The sequence below is a fragment of the Schistocerca piceifrons genome, chromosome X (genome assembly GCF_021461385.2).
Source record: "Schistocerca piceifrons isolate TAMUIC-IGC-003096 chromosome X, iqSchPice1.1, whole genome shotgun sequence".
NCBI classification, from domain to species: Eukaryota; Metazoa; Arthropoda; class Insecta; order Orthoptera; family Acrididae; genus Schistocerca; species Schistocerca piceifrons.
Window position 1 is genome coordinate 589,677,867 of NC_060149.1, and position 20,793 is coordinate 589,698,659.

The 20,793-nt window shown below is 38.4% G+C and overlaps 1 protein-coding gene across 4 annotated transcripts in view; it reads right to left on the reverse strand.

Annotated features, from left to right (window-relative positions):
- The window catches only part of LOC124721582 (zinc finger Ran-binding domain-containing protein 2), a 70,708-nt gene that overhangs the window by 31,019 nt on the left and 18,896 nt on the right, over positions 1-20,793 (reverse strand). For all 4 annotated transcript variants that reach the window (XM_047246628.1, XM_047246627.1, XM_047246626.1 and 1 more), the window contains exons 3-4: positions 19,018-19,123; positions 8,672-8,831 (exon numbers count right to left, since the gene is read on the reverse strand). In XM_047246628.1, coding sequence (XP_047102584.1) covers positions 8,672-8,831; positions 19,018-19,123 — 266 coding nt within the window. The remainder of the gene's footprint in view (positions 1-8,671; positions 8,832-19,017; positions 19,124-20,793) is intronic.

The window sequence follows — 20,793 nt, forward strand, 5'->3', positions numbered from 1 at the left end:
TCTGCTCTATCAGTTCTATCATGCCAAAATGATGTCACATGTGGATCTGACATTGTTTCTGGCACATTCCCTTAGCCAATAAGAGTAGGCAGTATACTGCTGTCTTATATGGTGGTTCCTTTTGGTCTCAATGCTCCTGTGACTATTTTTATAAGGGCATTAGATCATGTTTTACATAGAGAGCTTTTGAGCAAACTGACATTCTATGTAAATGACACATAGATGGCATCTGTAAACTGGGGAAGTCACTGCCATCTATTGAGGGAAGTGTTAGCTGTCCTTAAAAGGGGAGACATGAAGCTAAAACTAAGCAAGTGTGAGTTTGCCAGGAAGGAAATAGAATTCTTGGGACATGTTATCATGCCCACAGGAAAGATACCAAAGAAAGACAGGATAGAGGCTTTAGCTAAGTGTCCAATTGCTTATAACAAGAAGCAATTCAAATCCTTTTAGGAATGTGTAATTTCTATTGAAAGTTTATCAGGAACCAGAGTCCAAACTCACCAAACCTAACCAAGTTACTAAAGAAACATGCAACTTGGATGTGGACACAAGATTGCACCAAAGATTTTCAGGAAATAAAGGATAGTTTAAATAGCATTGGAGTACTATACCACCTGGATCCAACCCTGCCTTAGTGTTTGTGCACTGACAGTAGTGATTATGCTTTGGGAGTGGCACTGTCACGGAAAAAAGTGGTAGGTGTACACAAAGAACTGAGGAGTATAGCTTTTGCATTTAGAACTCTTTCCAAACATGAGCGGAGTTACGGGATCACTGGAAATGAGCTGTTAGCAGTTGTGTGGGCATTCACCAAGTTAAGAAATTATCTACTGGGTCATGAAGTGATTGTTTTCACTGATCATAGAGCATTGAGCTATTTATGTGAATGTAAATTGTTGAACAGCAGATTAACGAGGTGGGCTATGTTCCTGCAGCAATTTAATTAAAGCACCCAGTACATAAAGGGAACTGAAAATGTTGGGGCAGATGCTTTCTCAAGATTACCAGTGGGAACCAGGGATATGCTAAGATAGGAAGACAATGGAAATACAGAATTTGAAATGCTATACATAAAGGGTTTGCCGAGCGAGAAAAATATCAGAGGCGTATGTAGGGACATGAGAAGATCACAGGATCAGGATCCCAAGCTACAACAGATAAAGAGGCACCTGGGAACTAGAGAGGAGAAAAATTTGAATAAATATTACAAAATACATAAGGGAATTTTGTTCAGAAGGGCAAACAAAAACAAGTGATGAATGGATGTTATGTTTTCCAGAGGACTATGTCAATGACTTAATTCAACAAGTGCACCTGTGCTTTGGACACTATGGACCTCAAAAACGCACTGAAATAATGAAGCAAAATGTTGGGCTGGAAGATGGAAATACATTTTTGTAATAGCAGATGTATTTTGTAAATATATCAAGTTGTCTGCAATCAAATGGGCAACCACTAAGACTCTGATTTCCAAGTTCACACAAGAGTATTTTCCTTTGATTAGTGTACCTAAAGCTATTTGAAGTGACAATGAATCCCAATTCACTAGTAATGATCAGATTAAGTTTACAGACACTGCAAAGATAAAGCATACAAGAATCTCGGTACATCATCCCTTGAGCAATCTGGCAGAACAATATATGAGAGAACTGGGACAGCTCTGCAGGACGTACTGTAACAATAAACAAAGCTCTTGGGTGCAATATCTGAAAGATTTTGAAACTGTAATGAACTGTGTGAAGCACAGCTCAATGGGGTTTTCAACATGGGAGGTGGAGTTCAACACAAAGCCACAAAATCTGACCTCATACCATGTTGATTCCCTGTATAATGAGTTGAGAAGAGTTGGAAACCTTTGTAAGGGAGAACATGGAGAGAAGAGCAATGCAAAGAAATGACAGAAAGCTGAATGTGACAGAGATAAGAGTTGGGGATCTGGTGTTGGTGAGGACAAAAGAGAAGTCAAGTGAGCACAACAAGGAGACAAAGAAATTTTTTGAATTATATCATGGGCCTTTTGTGGTGATGGCAACTCCACATCCAAATGCATGCTGTTTGGTTTGCCCACAGACAAACAAAATACTTGTGCTGAGGAAATATAAATGAGATAAGGAAGGAGGAACATGATGGAATATGTTGAAGTGAGTGAGACTAGAGAGTGGTGTGTGTGTGTGTGTGTGTGTGTGTGTGTGTGTGTGTGTGTGTGAGAGAGAGAGAGAGAGAGAGAGAGAGAGAGCACATTTTAAATAGTTTTTTTAAATGTATTTTTAATAGTTAGTTTCAAGTGTACCTAAGTATTAGTTGATCAGTGACTTTGTAATAACACTTTGTGTAATTTTATCAAATGCACATTTAAAGATATTTGTTAAGGCTTATGGTTGTTATACACAAGCAGGAGGGTAAAACGAGCCATTTAATTTATGGGGGAAATAGTTGGGGAGATTAATTTTCTTATCAGATATTGTATTGGACTTTGTTTCATTGATGCTGAGAGGATGCTATGATATTATAGCTGGGAATTATTTTGCATTTTTCATGTTACTTTGAGAATTGAATCCCAAACTGAAGGTCTGATTTGTGCATTTCTTAAGCTTTGTTTTGTTTTCTTTGATGAGTTATCACAGTAACGTTTCAGTGAATGTGAGTGTCATTAGAATCTATTAGCTTGTTTCACATGAAAATGAAATGTCGTGTGACTAGTGCCTCCCGTCGGGTAGACCGTTCGCCTGGTGCAAGTCTTTCGATTTGACGCCACTTCAGCTACTTGCGTGTCGATGGGAATGAAATGATAATGATGATGATGATGATGATGATGATGATGATTAGGACAACACAACACCCAGTCCCTGAGCGGAGATAATCTCCGACCCAGCCGGGAATCGAACCCGGGCCCTTTGGATTGACAGTCTGTCGCGCTGACCACTCAGCTACCGGGGGCGGGTCTAAGTAGGTATATGAAGGAGGATGGATGGGCCACAGACTGAAATGGATACTGTGCTCATTCTTTTGTTATGCAGCACATTTTGCTCATGGGTGCAGTGGGTGACACTGACTGTTAATGAAATGGACTCAGGATTGGACATATGGACTCAGCTGTTGCAAGAAACAAGACTGATGAAACCTAATGTTTAAGTGAGTGTTTAAAGTTTGTGCTGTGGATAACAAAAGAGAAAGCAGAGTACACAAAAGAGTGCAAAATGTGCTTCAGTGGTGTAAAGTTCACACATATGTATATGTTTTACAGGAAAAGGAAAGAGCTCATTTGCAAAATTGACATGTCACATGTTGTTGTTGGAGATATTCTGTGTGGCATAAGAGTAAATTAATTTTAAGGCATTTTATTGCATATTTGTAAATCTTGAGCATTTCAAATACAAATTTGGATGTTTGTATTTAACATGGAATGGAAAGTAATTTTAAGCATTTTTCACATTTCTGGCATACAACAGGTAATATTACCTGTATATTTTGTAAATATATGTTTCCATTGTCACTTTTAGTCTTATGTATTGTTTACTATCTATTTATTTATTTAACACTGGAATGCCCACTGAGAACATGTGTTTTCATTCAGTGGGATTGTTTACGTACTGTTTCGAACCATAAGTAAATAGCCATTTTAAATTGCATCTCCCTCAGACCAACCATTAAGAGATTTTGTCCTTCAGTTGTGATTTGGCCAAAATCTCTTGGGGAGGGGGAATTATAACATTACATTAACACCGATGGTCAGTGGCAGACATATTTCCACATGTTGGTTATTTCTGCAGGAAATCAGTATGCTTACATAGTGTATCCGTGTGCCATACGTCTTACAAGAATTTTCCACAGAATCAAAATACAATAGTTATATTTGTTCAAGAACAGTGACATTTAGCCATAGAAAATAGTTTTACAATGCCAGAATGTGGGAAAGTTGTAGAAATCTCTGTTATTTTGGATGGACATCTTTGTGTATCTGAACGTGATGGATGCAGTGCAAGTGGTAAGGGGCCCCATGTTGTTTGGGGTCTTTAATGTTGGGGCAGCACTGGAGAGTGGATGTGACCACTTAAAAGGAAAACAGCAATTTTTATTAGCACAACCACCTGCATTAAGGGAACAAATATCATGTAATGCTAATACTGTAAAGATGCTAAGCGAAATCACCCCTAGAGAGAACCAATAAGTTCACAGAAAACAATGACAAGATTTTTCGTAATGAGCAGGGCCGTTTAGCATTACAAGCTCTCAGGTAATGACACCCAGACAGTTGTTTGAATGGTACTCTAAGAACATTGCAGTGTGTCACTTTCATTATTCAACAGTGAGTATGAAGCTGAAAAATATCTCCTTTGAGAGATTCACACAATTGCAGGTACCCACAAGTTACACTGTGTTATTCCCACTGGCCATTACAATATGTAAATGAAAGTTTTCACTAATTCACCAGACATCAGAAATGAATCTCTAACTAGGATCCACATTCTTTAATTAACTTTGAAATATCAACAAAGTTAATTAAAGAATGTGATTCTGAGCTAAGTAACATATTAAGCTATCTGTGTAACCAGTCGTTTATCAGTGGAATATTTCCCGAATGGCTGAAATATGCTGAAGTTAAGCCACTGTATAAGAAGGGAGATAAAGAAATAGCATCAAATTTCCGTCCAATTTCACTGTTGCCAGCATTCTCAAAAATTTTCGAAAAAGTAATGTACAGTCGTCTTTATAACCATCTTATCTCAAATAACATACTGTCAAAGTCACAGTTCGGATTTCTAAAAGGTTCTGATATTGAGAAGGCTATCTACACTTACAGTGAAAATGTACTTAATTCATTAGACAAAAAATTGCAGGCAACTGGTATATTTTGTGATCTGTCAAAGGCATTTGACTGTGTAAATCACAATATCCTTTTAAGTAAACTAGAATATTATAGTGTAACAGGAAATGCTGCAAAATGGTTCAAATCTTATATCTCTGGCAGGAAACAAAGGGTGTTATTAGGAAAGAGACATGTATCAAGCTATCAGGCATCATCCAACTGGGAACTAATTACATGTGGGGTCCCACAAGGTTCCATTTTGGGGCCCTTACTTTTTCTTGTGTATATCAATGACCTTTCATCAGTAACATTACCAGATGCCAAGTTTGTTTTGTTTGCTGATGATACAAACATTGCAATAAATAGCAAATCAAGTGTAGTCTTAGAAAGATCAGCCAATAAAATATTTGTAGACATTAATCACTGGTTCCTAGCCAATTCTTTGTCACTAAACTTTGAAAAAACACACTACATGCAGTTCAGAACTTGTAAGGGGTGTCCCAAGAGTATATGTCTAACATATGATGACAAGAAGATAGAAGAAGTGGACGGTGTTAAATTCTTGGGATTACAGCTTGATAATAAATTCAACTGGGAGGAGCACACCACAGAACTGCTGAAGCGTCTTAACAAATCTCTGTTTGCAATGCGAATTTTGTCAGACATAGGGGATATAAAAATGAAAAAGCTGGCATACTATGCTTACTTTCATTCCATAATGTCATATGGGATTATTTTCTGGGGTAATTCATCAAGCCAAGCTAAAGTTTTCCGGGCACAAAAACGTGCAGTAAGAATTATATGTGGTGTGAACTCAAGAACATCCTGCAGAAGCCTGTTTAGGGAACTAGGGATACTAACTACAGCTTCCCAATATATTTATTCCTTAATGAAATTTGTCATTAAAAATATATCACTTTTTCAAACCAACAGCTCAATTCATGGAATCAATACTAGAAATAAGAATAATCTTCACAAGGATTTAAAGTCACTTAGTCTTGTACAAAAAGGTGTGCATTATTCAGGAACACACATTTTCAATAACTTGCCAGCAGCCATAAAAAGCTTAACAACCAATGAAATTCAGTTTAAGAGAAGCCTAAAGGATTTATTGGTGGCCAACTCCTTCTACTCCATTGATGAATTTCTGAGGAAAACCAACTGATTTGTATATAAGTACAACATAACTTCTGCACAATTTCAGTGCAGTAATGTGTTCACTGAAAATTTGTGTGTGTGTGTGTGTGTGTGTGTGTGTGTGTGTGTGTGTGTGTGTAAGTATAATCTAACTTCTGCACCATTTCAGTGCAGTAATGTGTTCATTGTAAATAAGTATTACAGTAGTTGTATTACATGTTTCTTACCTTATAAATAAATAAAAAACTTTTTTATTTTAAATTCAGTGCAATAGTATTTGTAAAATGACTCTTAGTGTTCATTAAAAAATGACGATCATTCCACTTGGGACCTGTGGAATGGTACATTAGCTTATTTGTTTTAGTTTAAATATTTGTCATGTATTGTTGTTTTTCTGACATGTTCCACATCCTGGAGGACCTCCTCACTACGGATCAATTGGAATGAAAGTAAATCTAATCTAATCTAATCTAATGAGACTCATACCTTAGTGATATCACAGGGTTTGTTGCATGCATGTACGAAGATGTGTTTTCAATGTTAATGAAGATATGAATGATGTTTCAATTAGCTTCCTACATGCCTCCATGTATATACCCTGCAAAACCTGACATCTTAACTGTGGACAAGAAGGACATTCTTGTGAAGACTGATGTGAATAGCAACAGGATGAACGTATTTCCTTTCATGAAAAGCTGCACAAACAGTGTTATATATCACTTCCTAGTATTGAGGCATAGTAAGTCTAGTTGATACATTTGTCATATTTGTTTCTGTAAATCTGAACCTGTTTACAATGCCTTCCAAGCATGTGTTTGGCTGGCATGGCTATATTATGTTTGTCGGATGGCTATATCGTGCATTACTGAAGGCCAGATGTCATGTGCAATGAGCACACCAAATTTTATGAAAATCGAAGAGGGTCTGGGTTGGCACCTGCATTGATTTGACATGGAACGAGTCACTTGGGGGAAGATAGGTACCACCTACATGAAAATTAGAGAGATCTTTGGAGAAAAGAGAAGCAGCTGTAGGAATATTACGAGTGCAGATGGGAAATCAGTGCTAAGCAAAGAACTGAAAGCTGAAAGGCAAATGTAGAGTGGCTACGCAAGGAAAATGAACTTTAAAGCAATCACACTGGGAGTGGGTATGTTTGAGTTCAAGAGATCCATCTCGTCCTACAAGCAGTTAGGGAAATACAGGTCCACTCAGACATAGCCCCACTTTCCTGAGGAAGCCTTATACAACTGAGATGCAGCATGTTCTTCTGAGCTTGCCTGCTGATGATGGTTCTCCCTTAACAGCAATAACGTTTCATCAGCATGCAGCACACATTGAGATTAAGGGGTTTCTTATAGAGGTTTTGACCACCCTCGCACTCCAGGTAGCTAACCCAAGATCCCTGGTCCCTGTGCCACACAATGTTCCATCATCACACTGTGTGGTAGTTGCTGAAGCATCCCCATAGGTTACCGTTGCAGAGGACTGGCAGTGTTTACCAATCACCAGCTCAGGAAACTTGGGTTCACCAAATGCTGGGCTCCCAGAGGTGCTCACCATTTAGCACAACATGGGGGCCATGTATGACTTATCAGATGCCACAGACGCACGACCTACCCTCCTGCTTTGAGAAGAATTTGACAGAGTTGAAAAAGCTAAGTTGAAGCACAGCCACTAAATAGATGACATTAAATCAGAACTACTGATATCCTTGGGAGAGCCATCAATGACAAAACAATTCCACCTTGTGTGCAAGATGTATGAGACTGGCAGACTGCCCTCAGATATAAAAAAGAATGGTATAATTCCAATCCCAAAGTAATCAGGTGCTGAGAGTTGTGAATATTACTAAAGTGTCAGTTTAGTAAGTCCAAGTTGCAAAGTACTAACAAGAATTATTTACAGAAGAATGTAAAAACTTATAGAAGCTGACCTCAGGGAAGATCAGTATGGAGTCCAGAGAAATATAGGAAAATGAGAGGTGTTAGTGACCCCTATGACTTCTCTTAGAAAATAGTTGTGGTAAGAAAAGGCAAATCTACATTTACAGCAAAGGAAGCAGTGGTTGAGAAGGGAATGAGATATGGTTGTAACCTGCCCTCAATGTTATTCAATCTGTACATTGAACAAGCAATAAAGGAAACCTCAATCTGTACACTGAACAAGCAATAAAGGAAACCAAAGAAAAATTTGGAGACGGAATTAAAGTTCAGGGAGAATAAATAAAAATTTTATGGTTTACAATGATTTTGTAATTCTATCAGTGACAGCAGAGACTTATAAGAGCAGTTGAACAGAATGGACAGTGTTTTGAAAGGAGGATGGGGTTATATGTAATTAAAATGTGAGATTGAACGTGGTATCAGAGCTCATCCCCCCTCTCCCCCGTAATTTACAGGAATGAGGTGAGTTGTGTGTTCGGATGTGGTGTCAATTCTCTCCAGCGACCTACCAAGGCCTCATTGCTTCCATGCCAGTGTGTCGCGACTTATCTGTGTCAAAGTTGGATATACCAACTATTAGATTCATGGTCATAATGTTCTGACTGATCAGGGTATGTCTACATACATAGTGATTGCATGGAGTCCAACACTAAAAACACAAATTAATGTGCACTAATGAGTGACACACAAATTCAAATTCATAAATATTACGATAGTAAAGGAATATAAACAAGAATATACTGATCTGTGCACCTACTGCACAGAATTACTCCATTACCTCATCATATTCATCATCCGAGTCCGAACGGCGTACATATTCCACAACGCCACGGTCATTGTAACCTCCCCCATAACCAGTACGTTCTTCAACCTCACCATACTTTGGAGCATTGCACATGTTACACGACTGTCGGCGGGCCCAGTTGACATTCCCACACCTAACAACCATTATAAAATAATCAGAATCAGAGGAAGAAAAAACAGAAAATATGAACAATTACAGCAATCTACATGTTCAAGGTCATCATTAAACAGTAATCCACCACCAGTGTAGCCAAAGCTAACAAACTTGAAATATAGCTTCATGACAATTTCAATTTGTTTCCTCTAAGGAAATTTTGAATTCTTACCTGTTTTCACATGGCTAAGCCTAAGACAATGACAGAATTTAAACCATCTATTAATAAGGACATTCCATGACAAGTGGTCTAGGAAGTTCCCACATGACCATCACGGATTTTGATGAAATTTTATATGAACATGCGCACATGTTCCTGATAAATATTGGTAAAGTTTCATAATCACTAATTCAATACTTCTGGAGGTAAGAGTCCTTCGCTTGACCATATAGCACAGCTACCAACAGTGCACCCATCAGTTTTGAGCAACTTTGAAACATGATATCTCTGCCAGTATTTTCATGGAAGAAACAAAACTAGGTCATATTGTACATTTTACATTCTCTTAAGCAGAATAATAAAAAAGATTTCCTGGGCAATTTTTTTATGGTTACTTTGAAGCAAAGCTTACAGAAAAATTAAATACTTGGAAAAATGTGAAATTTCACTTTTTATATTTCTGGAAGTAATTGTGGGATCAACCCGAAAAATTGAACAGTAAAACATAAAATTTCGTTCTCCTACTGTTTTCCAATAGTTTACATATTGCAGGTAAAATTGACAATTTACCAAAAAAATGCTATTTTTGGCCCACTTTTACGAAAAAGAGACTTCCATAAACTCTTTTAAATGATTTTCATTTGAAACATCTTGTGTTAAACCACCTAAAAAACTGTATTTGGTTTTGCAATGGGACTGAATAAAGCCCTAAAAATCAACAAGGTGGGGGTGCATTCAAAGCAGGCCCATATTCTGTTGATACTCAAATCTGATATCTCTTATCATGTTCTACGATTGTTTAGCAAAGAGGTGCCATTTGTCATGACTCATTGTGACATATTTCAGTTTGTTTTTCTGCTACAACTACAAAATCAAACTGGTTATAAACTTCACAATGTAGCGGTGCATTACCAAGTCAGTGGAGCTAATGGTAGCAAAATAGCACACATTGTATAAATAGCCTGCAGGTTTTACACCACTGTCACACTGCATAGTAGTCTGCCTGACTTTTTTTGGAATGGATTCATGTTGTAGAGAATTATTGGTATGCCTTCTTATTGTGTAATGTGATTGATGTGTTAGTTTAATTCCAGTTTAAGGTATAGAGTACTTTGTGTTAGTGTAGCCTGTAGTTTTGGTGGAAAGGTGTACTGATGAAAAATTGTATAAACCTGTTGCTGTGGCCCATGGTTGCTTAACCACTGCTGTTTCATTTTAAAGTGAGAAAACCAGCATCCCCCAGTTCCATAGGGGCGCACCTGATAGCTGTAAGACAGCAGCCATGGGCGTGTTTCTTTATAGCAAGTTCTCAAGCCTGATAAGAGTTTCTTTACACAGGATCCCAAGCCTGATGATTCATTTCTAATAAGCCTCACAGGCCTAAATTGAAAAAGGTCTCTTTTAGGATAATAAGCACATGTTTATTTCAAACTACTTTATTTTTTACAGGTTGCATTAATTTACTGTAGAATATCATGAGGGAAAACTATACTGTTGGCCATATGATGTTACTGATGGGAATGTTTTGATAAGACAGAACCCAAAAAATTACCTTTTCCAGTTTGATTGCCTCAAATTATTAGAGATTATAAGAGCCACAAAAATGAAAGAGACTTCTTCTTGTTCATCCTCATTCAATTTCATTGTTTATAAAATGAATTCTGTACAGCTGAATGTTGTAGAGATGTCTAAAACTAGAAAAAAGATTCTATATTTGCTATTGTTCTGGCTCAACCTCATTTCCTAGTAATCAGGACTTAATATTATCTTCCAAAGAGAGTACTAAACAACTATAGAACATGACAAAAGATGTCAGATTCAGATCAAGTACCAGCGGAATGTGCGCCCAATTTTCAATGCACCTTCACTTTGTCAACTTTTTTAGGGCCTTATAAGCTTTCATCGCAAAACCAAATCTAGCTCTGAGGTGGTTTAGAACATGGTCTTTCTGATGAAAATGGTTTAAAAGTGTTTGCAGAAGACTTTTTTGTAAAAACTGGATAAAAATACTGATTTTTGGTGTTCTTAGGAAAATCATCAAGTTTTCTCAATCTGCAAACGATTGGAAAGCAGTAAGAGAATGAAATTTTATATTCTACGATCTTTTATTGGCAAGTTATTATGTGTCAATTTTCAGGTTTATCCTGCAATTACTTCCAGAGATATAAAAAGATAACCTTCACATTTTTTTCAAGTGTGTATTTTTTGGCAGATTTTGCATCAAATTATCCATATGAAAATTGACCAGGAAATCTTTTTTAATATGTGGGGTCCTGCCCACTCATCGCTTATAGGGTGCATATAGGATGCTGCGTTCTTGGAATGCTGTACAACAATTCAAACAAAATCACATTAATAGTTTTTATTACAAATAAGAAGAATGACAATACTTAACTTGTATTTACAATGAGTGGTCGCAAGCGATGGGTGACATGCAAGTTAGTGTCCTTCGCTATATACAATGTACATGCAAGCAATTGATATAGATCACGTGTCACTGCTATCTTAACACTCTCTGCTAGGCTGTGCTAATACTGTCCGAATACTGAGCGAATAGTGAGCAGCCAAGGCTGAAAGGAGCACCGCTTATATTCTCCTCTTGTAGAGGCCGCTCCTGTTGTTGTGCGGTCCTAATCAGCGAACCATTAGCCAACATTGTTTCACCGCCTTCTTTTCTCTTGCGTTCTTCATCTACATTCCAGTGCTTGTGGTTACACCAGAACATAATATTTCGCTTACAAGAGTGCAAAGTGTTGTACAAGATGGCCTAGCCCCCCCCCCCCCCTCCCCCTTTTCAAGAAAATGCTGCCGGAGATATTATGTCTCAAAGTTGACAAAAATTTACGAATTCACTGTTGGTAGCTGCGCTATGTGGTCAAACAAATAACTATATCTCCAGAAGTTTTGAATTGGTGATTGTGAAACTTTACCAATGTTTACTGGGAACATGTGCGAAAGTTCACACAAAATTTCAGTAAAATCTGTGGTGGTCATGTGGGACCTTTTTCGAAACTACATCACTTGGCATCCTCGGCGGCGGCGGCATCGTCATCGTCGTCGTCCAGTCTGAAGCCTGCTTTGACGCAGCTCTCCATGCTAGCCTATCCAGTGCAAGCCTTTTTATCTCTGCATAACTACTGCAACCTGCATACATTTGAACCTATTTACCGTATAGATCCCTTTGTCTTCAACAATTTTTGCTCCAACACTTCCCTCCATTACCAAACTGACAATTCCTTGATGTCTCAGAATGGGTCCTACCAATTGCTCCCTTCTTTCACTCAAGTTGTGACATAAGTTTCGTTTTCCCCCCAATTCAATTTGGTGTCACCTCATTAGTTACTTGACATATCCTTCTAAACTTCAATATTTTTCTGTAGCAACACATTTCAAAAGCTTCTGTTCTCTTCTTGTCTGAAGTACTCACTTCCATATCTCTCACTTCCATAGGAGGCTACACTCTACACAAATAGCATCAGAAAAGAATTCTTAATACTTAAATTTATATTAGATGATAAATTGCTCTTTTTCAGAAATGCTTTTCTTACTATAGCCAGTCCACAGCTTATATCCTCTCTACGTTGGCCATCATCAGTTACTTTGTTATCCAAATAGCCCATCTACTACTTTTACTCTCTCATTTCTTAAACTCCCTCAGCATCGGTCATTATTTACACTGTAGTTTTGTTGATGTTCATCTTATAACTTCTTCTGATCAGCTGCTCTTCCTAGCACTTTGCTGCTTCTGACAGAATTGCACTGTTGCCAGTTCATCTTAAATGTTTATATTTCTTCTCCCTGCACATTAATTCCTTCTCCAAATTTCTCCTTCGCTCCTTCAACATCTTGCTCAATGTACAAACTGAATAACATTGTTGCTGGGATACAACCTTGTCTCATTCCCTCCTCAATCTTTACTTTCCTTTCATGTCCTTTGACTCATAATTGCATTCTGCTTTCTATACAAGTTGCAAATAACCTTCTGTTCCTAGTATTTTATCACTGCTACCTTCTGACTTTCAGAGTGCATCACAGTCAACATTGATTAAAGTTTTCTTTAAATCTACAAATGCTATGAACTTTCTTCTAAGGTACGTCATAGGGTCATTATGGCTTCGTGTGTTCCTACACTTCTGCACGAACCAAATATCTTCCCCAAAGTCTGCTTCTACCAGTTCTTCCATTCCCAGTCTTCTGCAAATAATTTGTCTCAATATTTGGCAAGCATGACTTATTAAGCTTATAGTTTGGTAATACACTTGTTCAGAACCAACACATCTTCTTTGGAATTACTACACTCTTCTTGAAATCTGAGGGTATTTCACGTATCTCATATATCTTGCACAACAGATGGGATAGTTTTTTCATGGCTGGTCCTCCCAAGGCTCTTACTGATTATGAAGAAATGATGTCTAGTCATAATGTCTAGTTCATGGGTATCGTTTTAACTTAGATCTTTCGGCGCTCTGTCAAGATCTTTTCGTAGTATCGTATCTCCCATCTCCACTTACTTCATCTCCCTTTCTAAATATCTTCAAGTTCATTGCCCTCATATAGCCCTTCCATATACACTACTGGCCATTAAAATTGCTACACCATGAAGATGATGTGCTACAGACGCGAAATTTAACTGACAGGAAGAAGATGCTGTGATATATAAACGATTAGCTTTTCAGAGCATTCAAACAAGGTTGGCACCGGTGCCGACACCTACAACGTGCTGACATGAGGAAAGTTTCCAACCAATTTCTCATACACAAACAGCAGTTGACCAGTTTTGCCTGGTGAAACGTTGTTGTGATGCCTCGTGTAAGGAGGAGAAATGCATACCATCACGTTTCCAACTTTGATAAAGGTCGGATCGCAGCCTATCACAATTGCAGTTTATCGTATCGCGACATTGCTGCTTGCGCTGGTCAAGATCCAATGACTGTTAGCAGAATATGGAATCGGTGGGTTCAGGAGGGTAATACGGAATGCCGTGCTGGATCCAAATGGCCTTGTATCACTAGCATTTGAGATGACAGGCATCTTATCCGCATGGCTGTAACAGATCGTGCAGCTACGTCTCGAACCCTGAGTCAACAGATGGGGACGTTTGCAAGACAACAACCATTCGCACGAACAGTTCGACGACGTTTGCAGCGGCATGGACTATCTACTCGGAGACCACGGCTGCGGTTACCCTTGACGCTGCACCACAGACAGGAGCACCTGCGATAGTGTACTCAACGACGAACCTGGGTGCATGAGTGGCAAAACGTCATTTTTTCGGTTGAATCTAGGTTCTGTTTACAGCATCATGATGGTCGCATCCATGTTTGGCTACATTGCGGTGATCGCACATTGGAAGCGTGCATTCGTCATCGTCATACTGGCGTATCACCCGGCGTGACGGTATGGGGTGCCATTGGTAACACGTCTCTGTCACTTTTTGTTCGCATTGATGGCACTTTTAACAGTGGACGTTACATTTCAGATGTGTTACGACCCGTGGCTCTACCCTTCATTCGATCCCTGTGACACCCTACACTTCAGCAGGATAATGCACAACCGCATTTGCAGGTCCTGTATGGGCCTTTCTGGATACAGAAAATGTTCGACTGCTGCCCTGGCCAGCACATTCTCCAGACCTCTCACCAATTGAAAACGTCTGGTCAATGGTGGCCAAGCAACTGGCTCGTCACAACACGCCAGTCACTACTCTTGATGAACTGTGGTATCATGTTGAAGCTGCAAGGGCAGCTGTACCTGTACACGCCATCCAAGCTCTGTTTGACTCAATGCCCAGGCGTATCAAGGCCGTTATTATGGTCAGAGATGGTTGTTCTGGGTACTGATTTCTCAGGATCTATGCACCCAAATTGCGTGAAAATGTAATCACATGTCAGTTCTAGTATTATACATTTGTCCAATGAATACCCGTTTATCATCTGCATTTCTTCTTGGTGTAGCAATTTTAATGGCCAGTAGCGTATATACCCAGAGTAATAAAAGGGCTACACACAGTGATATAACCATGTGCTGGCAAAGGATGCCTTACAACATTTTGTGTCATACAGGACCACAAAAATTGTGTGTATTGTCCCTAATTTGACAAGAGTCTCCCAACAATGCTTTTCCTAAAGCACTAGGCGGTAGTATGTGAACGTGTAGCATACAGACCAAATACAATGAATTACATTCTGGTGGATGTAAGTACTGTTCCACCGGAGTTGTTATTCTGTCAATTATAAACCCAAATTTGTGACAGTATCATGTATCTTTATGTACAATGAGTAATTTAACTATGTCACAGATGAACTACAAACCACAGTGAATGGGGTCAGTACCTTTGAACTGTAGATGTCCTTGTAACATATATTCAATTTAACATGTTACATTTTCTCATTAATGTTCCCTTCTTTGATTTTTTTTCCTCTCAGAGAGAGCTGGTAGGGCCTACACCACAACAGCTCCCACCAATGATGGGACAACTGCTGTGTCACACACAGAAAAAACAATACATCCCAAATTTCTAAGTGCCTATGCTACATTTTCCACAGTTCATCTGGCATATTCAAGTAGTATCATCAAACTGGTGAAATTTAAAGCTTCATGTCATGATCAGTATATAGTGCTGCACCTAAGGTCAGATGAACTATGCTACAAAACAATATTGCAATGCCTGTGTTGTTAAGAAGTATGATGCACTGTTCCTTCGGACATGCATGCACGGTTGAAGGAACACTGCAATATCACATTTATCCACCAATACCAAGCAGCAACTTTCAATTAAAATCTCTCTCACCTGTATGGGAATTACATTACATGTACAAGTGCATATTGTGACGCATGGACGGTAAGACATGAATGTTTGGATCTGGTCAAGGGTCATGCTTGGATAGCCAAAGTGGATAAGGCCACCACTCACAAAAAGCAGGAAATCCAGGTTCGAGTCCAGCTCCGGCACCAATTTTTATTGTCACCATTCCATTATATAGCTGATTGTTGTCCATATACACAACTGCAAATACATTTCATGCATGCTACAACAGTGCCTGGATGTCAGATACACACACGGAGAAAATTCTGTTTTCACTTGCTGGCAAAAAATAATTTGTTCAGTTCATCATAATGATCAACATTGTCTTAACAGCCATTTGGCATCCTGTGCTGAATTAAGCACACCTCTGGCCTCAATGATGCATTACGATCTTTGTATACACACATCCATGTTTCTTCCAGGGAGAACTATAATAATACATTTACACACTGTGTGATCTCTTCACGAGCCCCTGAGCGTGATTCAATAAATACACTGCTGGCCATTAAAATATTTTGTGTATATGATATAGTAGGAAGAAAAAAAAGATTAAATTTGTATATGATTTGGGGCTATACAGGATGCAAAATTTATCAAAGAGTTGCCACCAATGGTAGCACAGCTGGGCATCAGGTTCAACTGAACTTGGATGACAGGTGTGCGTAAGTCATTCTGTGCTGCCTGAACTATGCCAGAGTTCATCAACCATACTGGCTGGTGACTGGTGGCATAACCGGTCTTTCAACAACCCATGACCAGTGGCTTTCAGTGGGGTAGAGATCTAGAGAACATGCTGACCAAAGCAGCTAACACCCTGTTTATCACAGTAGGTCAAGACAGCAGAGGCAATACATTGTCTTCTGTTATCTCACTAAAGATAACATCACAGAGATCTCGAAGGATTGGCAGTCACTGGCTTTGACATGTCAGAAATGTAACTGCCACTGTTCAAATTAGAAGCTAAGTGAACTGGGGGTGATCGTGCTGTACACCAAATTGCAACCCATTTCATCACATGAAGTGATGGAATCAAATGATGATGAATGCATTACGGCATCTTTCATTCTCCCCAGATGCTCCTCACACAGATATGTGTATTGTGATGCTGTATGCTGAGCCTGGATTCATCTGGAAAGATGATATGGAGCCACTCCTGTGTCCAGTGTTGTTGCTACTGGCCACACCACTTTTGCCATACCTCTCCCCTCTGGTGCATGAAGAAAAACCACAACAATGATCACCATGCTGATAGCAGTGATCCCCATATCATCTTACTGACCCTGTGGAAACTTAACTTGTGGTAAACAAGTTCGTTAGCTGACTCTAGGTAATGACATAGCTGTGAGATCCTGCACAGCCGAGTGAACAACATTACTGTCCTCTAGAGTGCTATTGTGTGGGACAGCTGAGATTCTGATGGCACTGAGTATGGCCCTCCTAGACCCATCGACTCTACATTAGCATGACAGTTGCAAGATACTGATCAAGGCAAACAGCAATTTTAAGGAATTATAAATCGAAGTCTCTAAAGGTAATCATCCTGTCACAGCCTTTCTCCTTACTCAAGGAGTAACATGATCTCACACAAATAAATCAAAATTGAAATGTAATTTAGAATGGCATTACTCCTACCTACTTTGTTGGGTTGCCCTGTAATACTAACGATTTGCATATCCAGGTATGTAGTACATTTCATGTCAATTTGACATTTGTTGAATACCACCTTTATTGTGTTGAAATTTTAATGGCCAGTGGGATAGAGTGTGTGAGGCTGTTTCCAGATGATGATGATGATGATTATTATTATTATTATCATTTCTTTCTTGTCTCAGACGTTATGTCTGGTTAAAAATGGAAGGTGACGTGGACATTATTATTATTATTATTATTATTATTATTATTATTATTATTATTATTATTATTATTATGTATATAGGAAAGAAAACTAGTGAAATGTACGAAGACCAGTATGGTATCAACACTTGGAACATGGTCTCATTTGAGTCAAGGTAAATACATTGCAATGGACTGCATTAATAGGTGGAAAGTTCCACTACAATCTGATTACATAATTAGCTACAAACAACTGGGAAAATTAACATCTGTAAAATTTCTAGGAGCAGAAGTACAGAATAACTAAGTGAAATGACCACATAAAACTAGTTTTAAAAATCCAGATGCCAGGCTGTAACTCATTTGAAGAAATCTTAGGAAATGTAACACACCTACAAAAGAAATAGCCTCCAAAATCCTTGTTCAACTTTTTCTCCAGCACTGTCTGACAGACGCCATTACAAAGTAGGATTAACAGAGACGATCTCAAGAAGAGTGTAGTATTTTGTCATGGGTTTGTTTGGTATGTTCAAGTTTGTTATTGACTGTCTCGTCCAATTCTAATGGCAAACACTACAGGAGAGACACTGGGCATCACTCAGAATTATTGTTAAAATTCTGACTGCACTTACATTTCAAGAGTTAGGCAAAAATTGTTCCTCCCACATACACATCATGAAATGACAAAAGAAAACATGAGATATTAAAAGTCATATGGTGACTTCCCGGTAGCAGTTTTTCCTGTGCAACAGATACAAATAACACAGTAAAAAGTGATGGATTGGTGGGCTGGCGGGGAGGAGTGATTGTAGTGGTGTCAAAAGTATCTTCCACCACACACCATAAAGTGGCTTTTGGAGTATCACTGTAGAAAACATTAAGTTCATTTTATTTTGTATCTTATCCATTAGCATTTTTGTGGTAAGATGCCATTATAGACAAAGCAGTTTATAATTTTTTAAGCTGTTAGGCTTATGCTACCAGTTTTGTGTTAATTAGTGTATAATGATCATAGCCACATTTTCAATAATTTTTTCCGTATGTGTGACTACCATGCTGTAAAATAATTAATCATTCCAGTAACTATTTCTGGTGGCCAGAAATTACTTTTTACCATTACACAATTATACAAGAATTTTGTTGAATTATTATTGCTTGCGTGTTTCATTTATCTCTGTTGAATAAGTCACATTACACAGTATGAAGAAATATGCAACGTTTTCAAATCGGAATTCCCTCTCTCTGTTCAGTTGCACTATGTTACAGAATTCAGTTTATGATTTTGTACTAAAATCCATAAATCTTAAAAGATCTAACAAAATCCATTTTTCAGAGTGGGAAAGACAACTGACTGTAAACATAACTTACTTATTACACTGCCAATCATCTGCACTGAAAAGCCCACGGCTCTTCTCTGCAGCAGCTTTACCAATTTCATGGCCTAACTTCTTCTTTTTCAAGCTTTCCACTTTTTCTGCAATGAGATTAACAACAGCAAAAAACCATTAGTAACATAAGATTAAAAGTCTGCATTAAAAAAAATTCTGAATACAAAGATTCAGTGACTTGCAAAATGATAACACTGGTGAGAAGAAAAAAAGACAAATGAAATATATGAGGACAGGACATTAGATCTAGCACACTCAGTGCAGCAGTCTTCAGCACCCCTGTTTAATATATTTATGTATATATGTAACTGGCAATATTTGATTGAAATATATTAGCAGGTTATTTGAGAATGTGTGGCAATGCAACTTAAGGGGAGGCATGAATGCCCACTTCTCCACCACAGACTTGCACAGAGGCCTACACTGCCCTCAATCCCTGAAATGCTTCCAGAGCCTGCTCACCTGCTGTTTTAAATTGGTGCCATTTTGAAGTGCTCTCTTGAGAAAGCTAGTAGTGAGGCAAGAATGATGTCATAAATGATTACATTAAATCTTTTATAAAGAAATTAAATTACCATGTCACTGTGAACTTGGGATTAACGAAGAAGTGACTCCCTTAATTACATTTTTATGAAATAATGTAACTACTGTTAAAGCCTGAGATTTTGAAACAGACATATATGGGTCATTATTGATGGAATTAGATCTATCTGTTAATAGTATTACAATTAAAATATTTGTACAATTGTCAGCAGTTGTTTTGTATTGTGGTTAGGGTGCCTAACAGAAATGTTACAAAATCCACTAATTACAAATTACATTGGAAAGTTCATGCGGAATGCATAAAAGGTTATTTAAATTTATTATTATTATTATTATTATTATTATTATTATTATTAAATTTAAATTTAAAATAATATATACATTAGAAAAATAATAAAAACATGTGTAAATGTCATCACGAATGCTCACACACATCCTCTCACAGTTAAACAAAATTTTGACCACCTCGCTAAGAGAAATCCCCTCAAATTTGAAGATGAAAGCTCCAGTGTCAACCTTGTTGCCCCGTGAGTCTCGACACACACAATGTATGAAATGGATCCCATGCTTCTCCAATAGCTCATGTAGTTCTTCATCAGTATGTCTTGTAGAAAAATTATACATTGTACCACGTTTCGACTCTTATCGGGCATTACGGTAATGGGTACATCATTCAGTTATTTGCGAAGTATCGCCTGGCACTGGGTAGGATTCGCCATTTTAATTATGATTGAACCATTTCATAATTTACTGAAGGAAGTGATTTCTCAAAATATGTTCAAAGAACACGGGCTTAATAGAGAGGAAGGACCCTTCATATGCACAAGTGCAAACCAGCAATTGGAGAGTAAGTTTCTGCAAGCCACTTTGTTTCAATTTCTTCCCATAGCATGGTCAATGAGGTAAAGTTCCTATGGTCATAATGACCTGCACTGAAGACTTCTGGTCTGCCTAAAGAGAGAACCAGAGCCACACAGGCACCAGGTGATAGCTTAGGCCTTTCACATTGACAGACATCTGCCATGATGCTGACTACCCCAAATGATGGCTCTCCCCTTGGGCACCACTCTGCCAGAACAAGGGTCACTTGGCTTGATGACCATGGCCCAGAGGACCCGGACAGGCACCTACTTCTTGCATCCACAAGGAAGTAACAGCCTGGCATCAATAGTGCATTCCCTGCACAGTCAGACGGCTACCACTCTATAGGTAC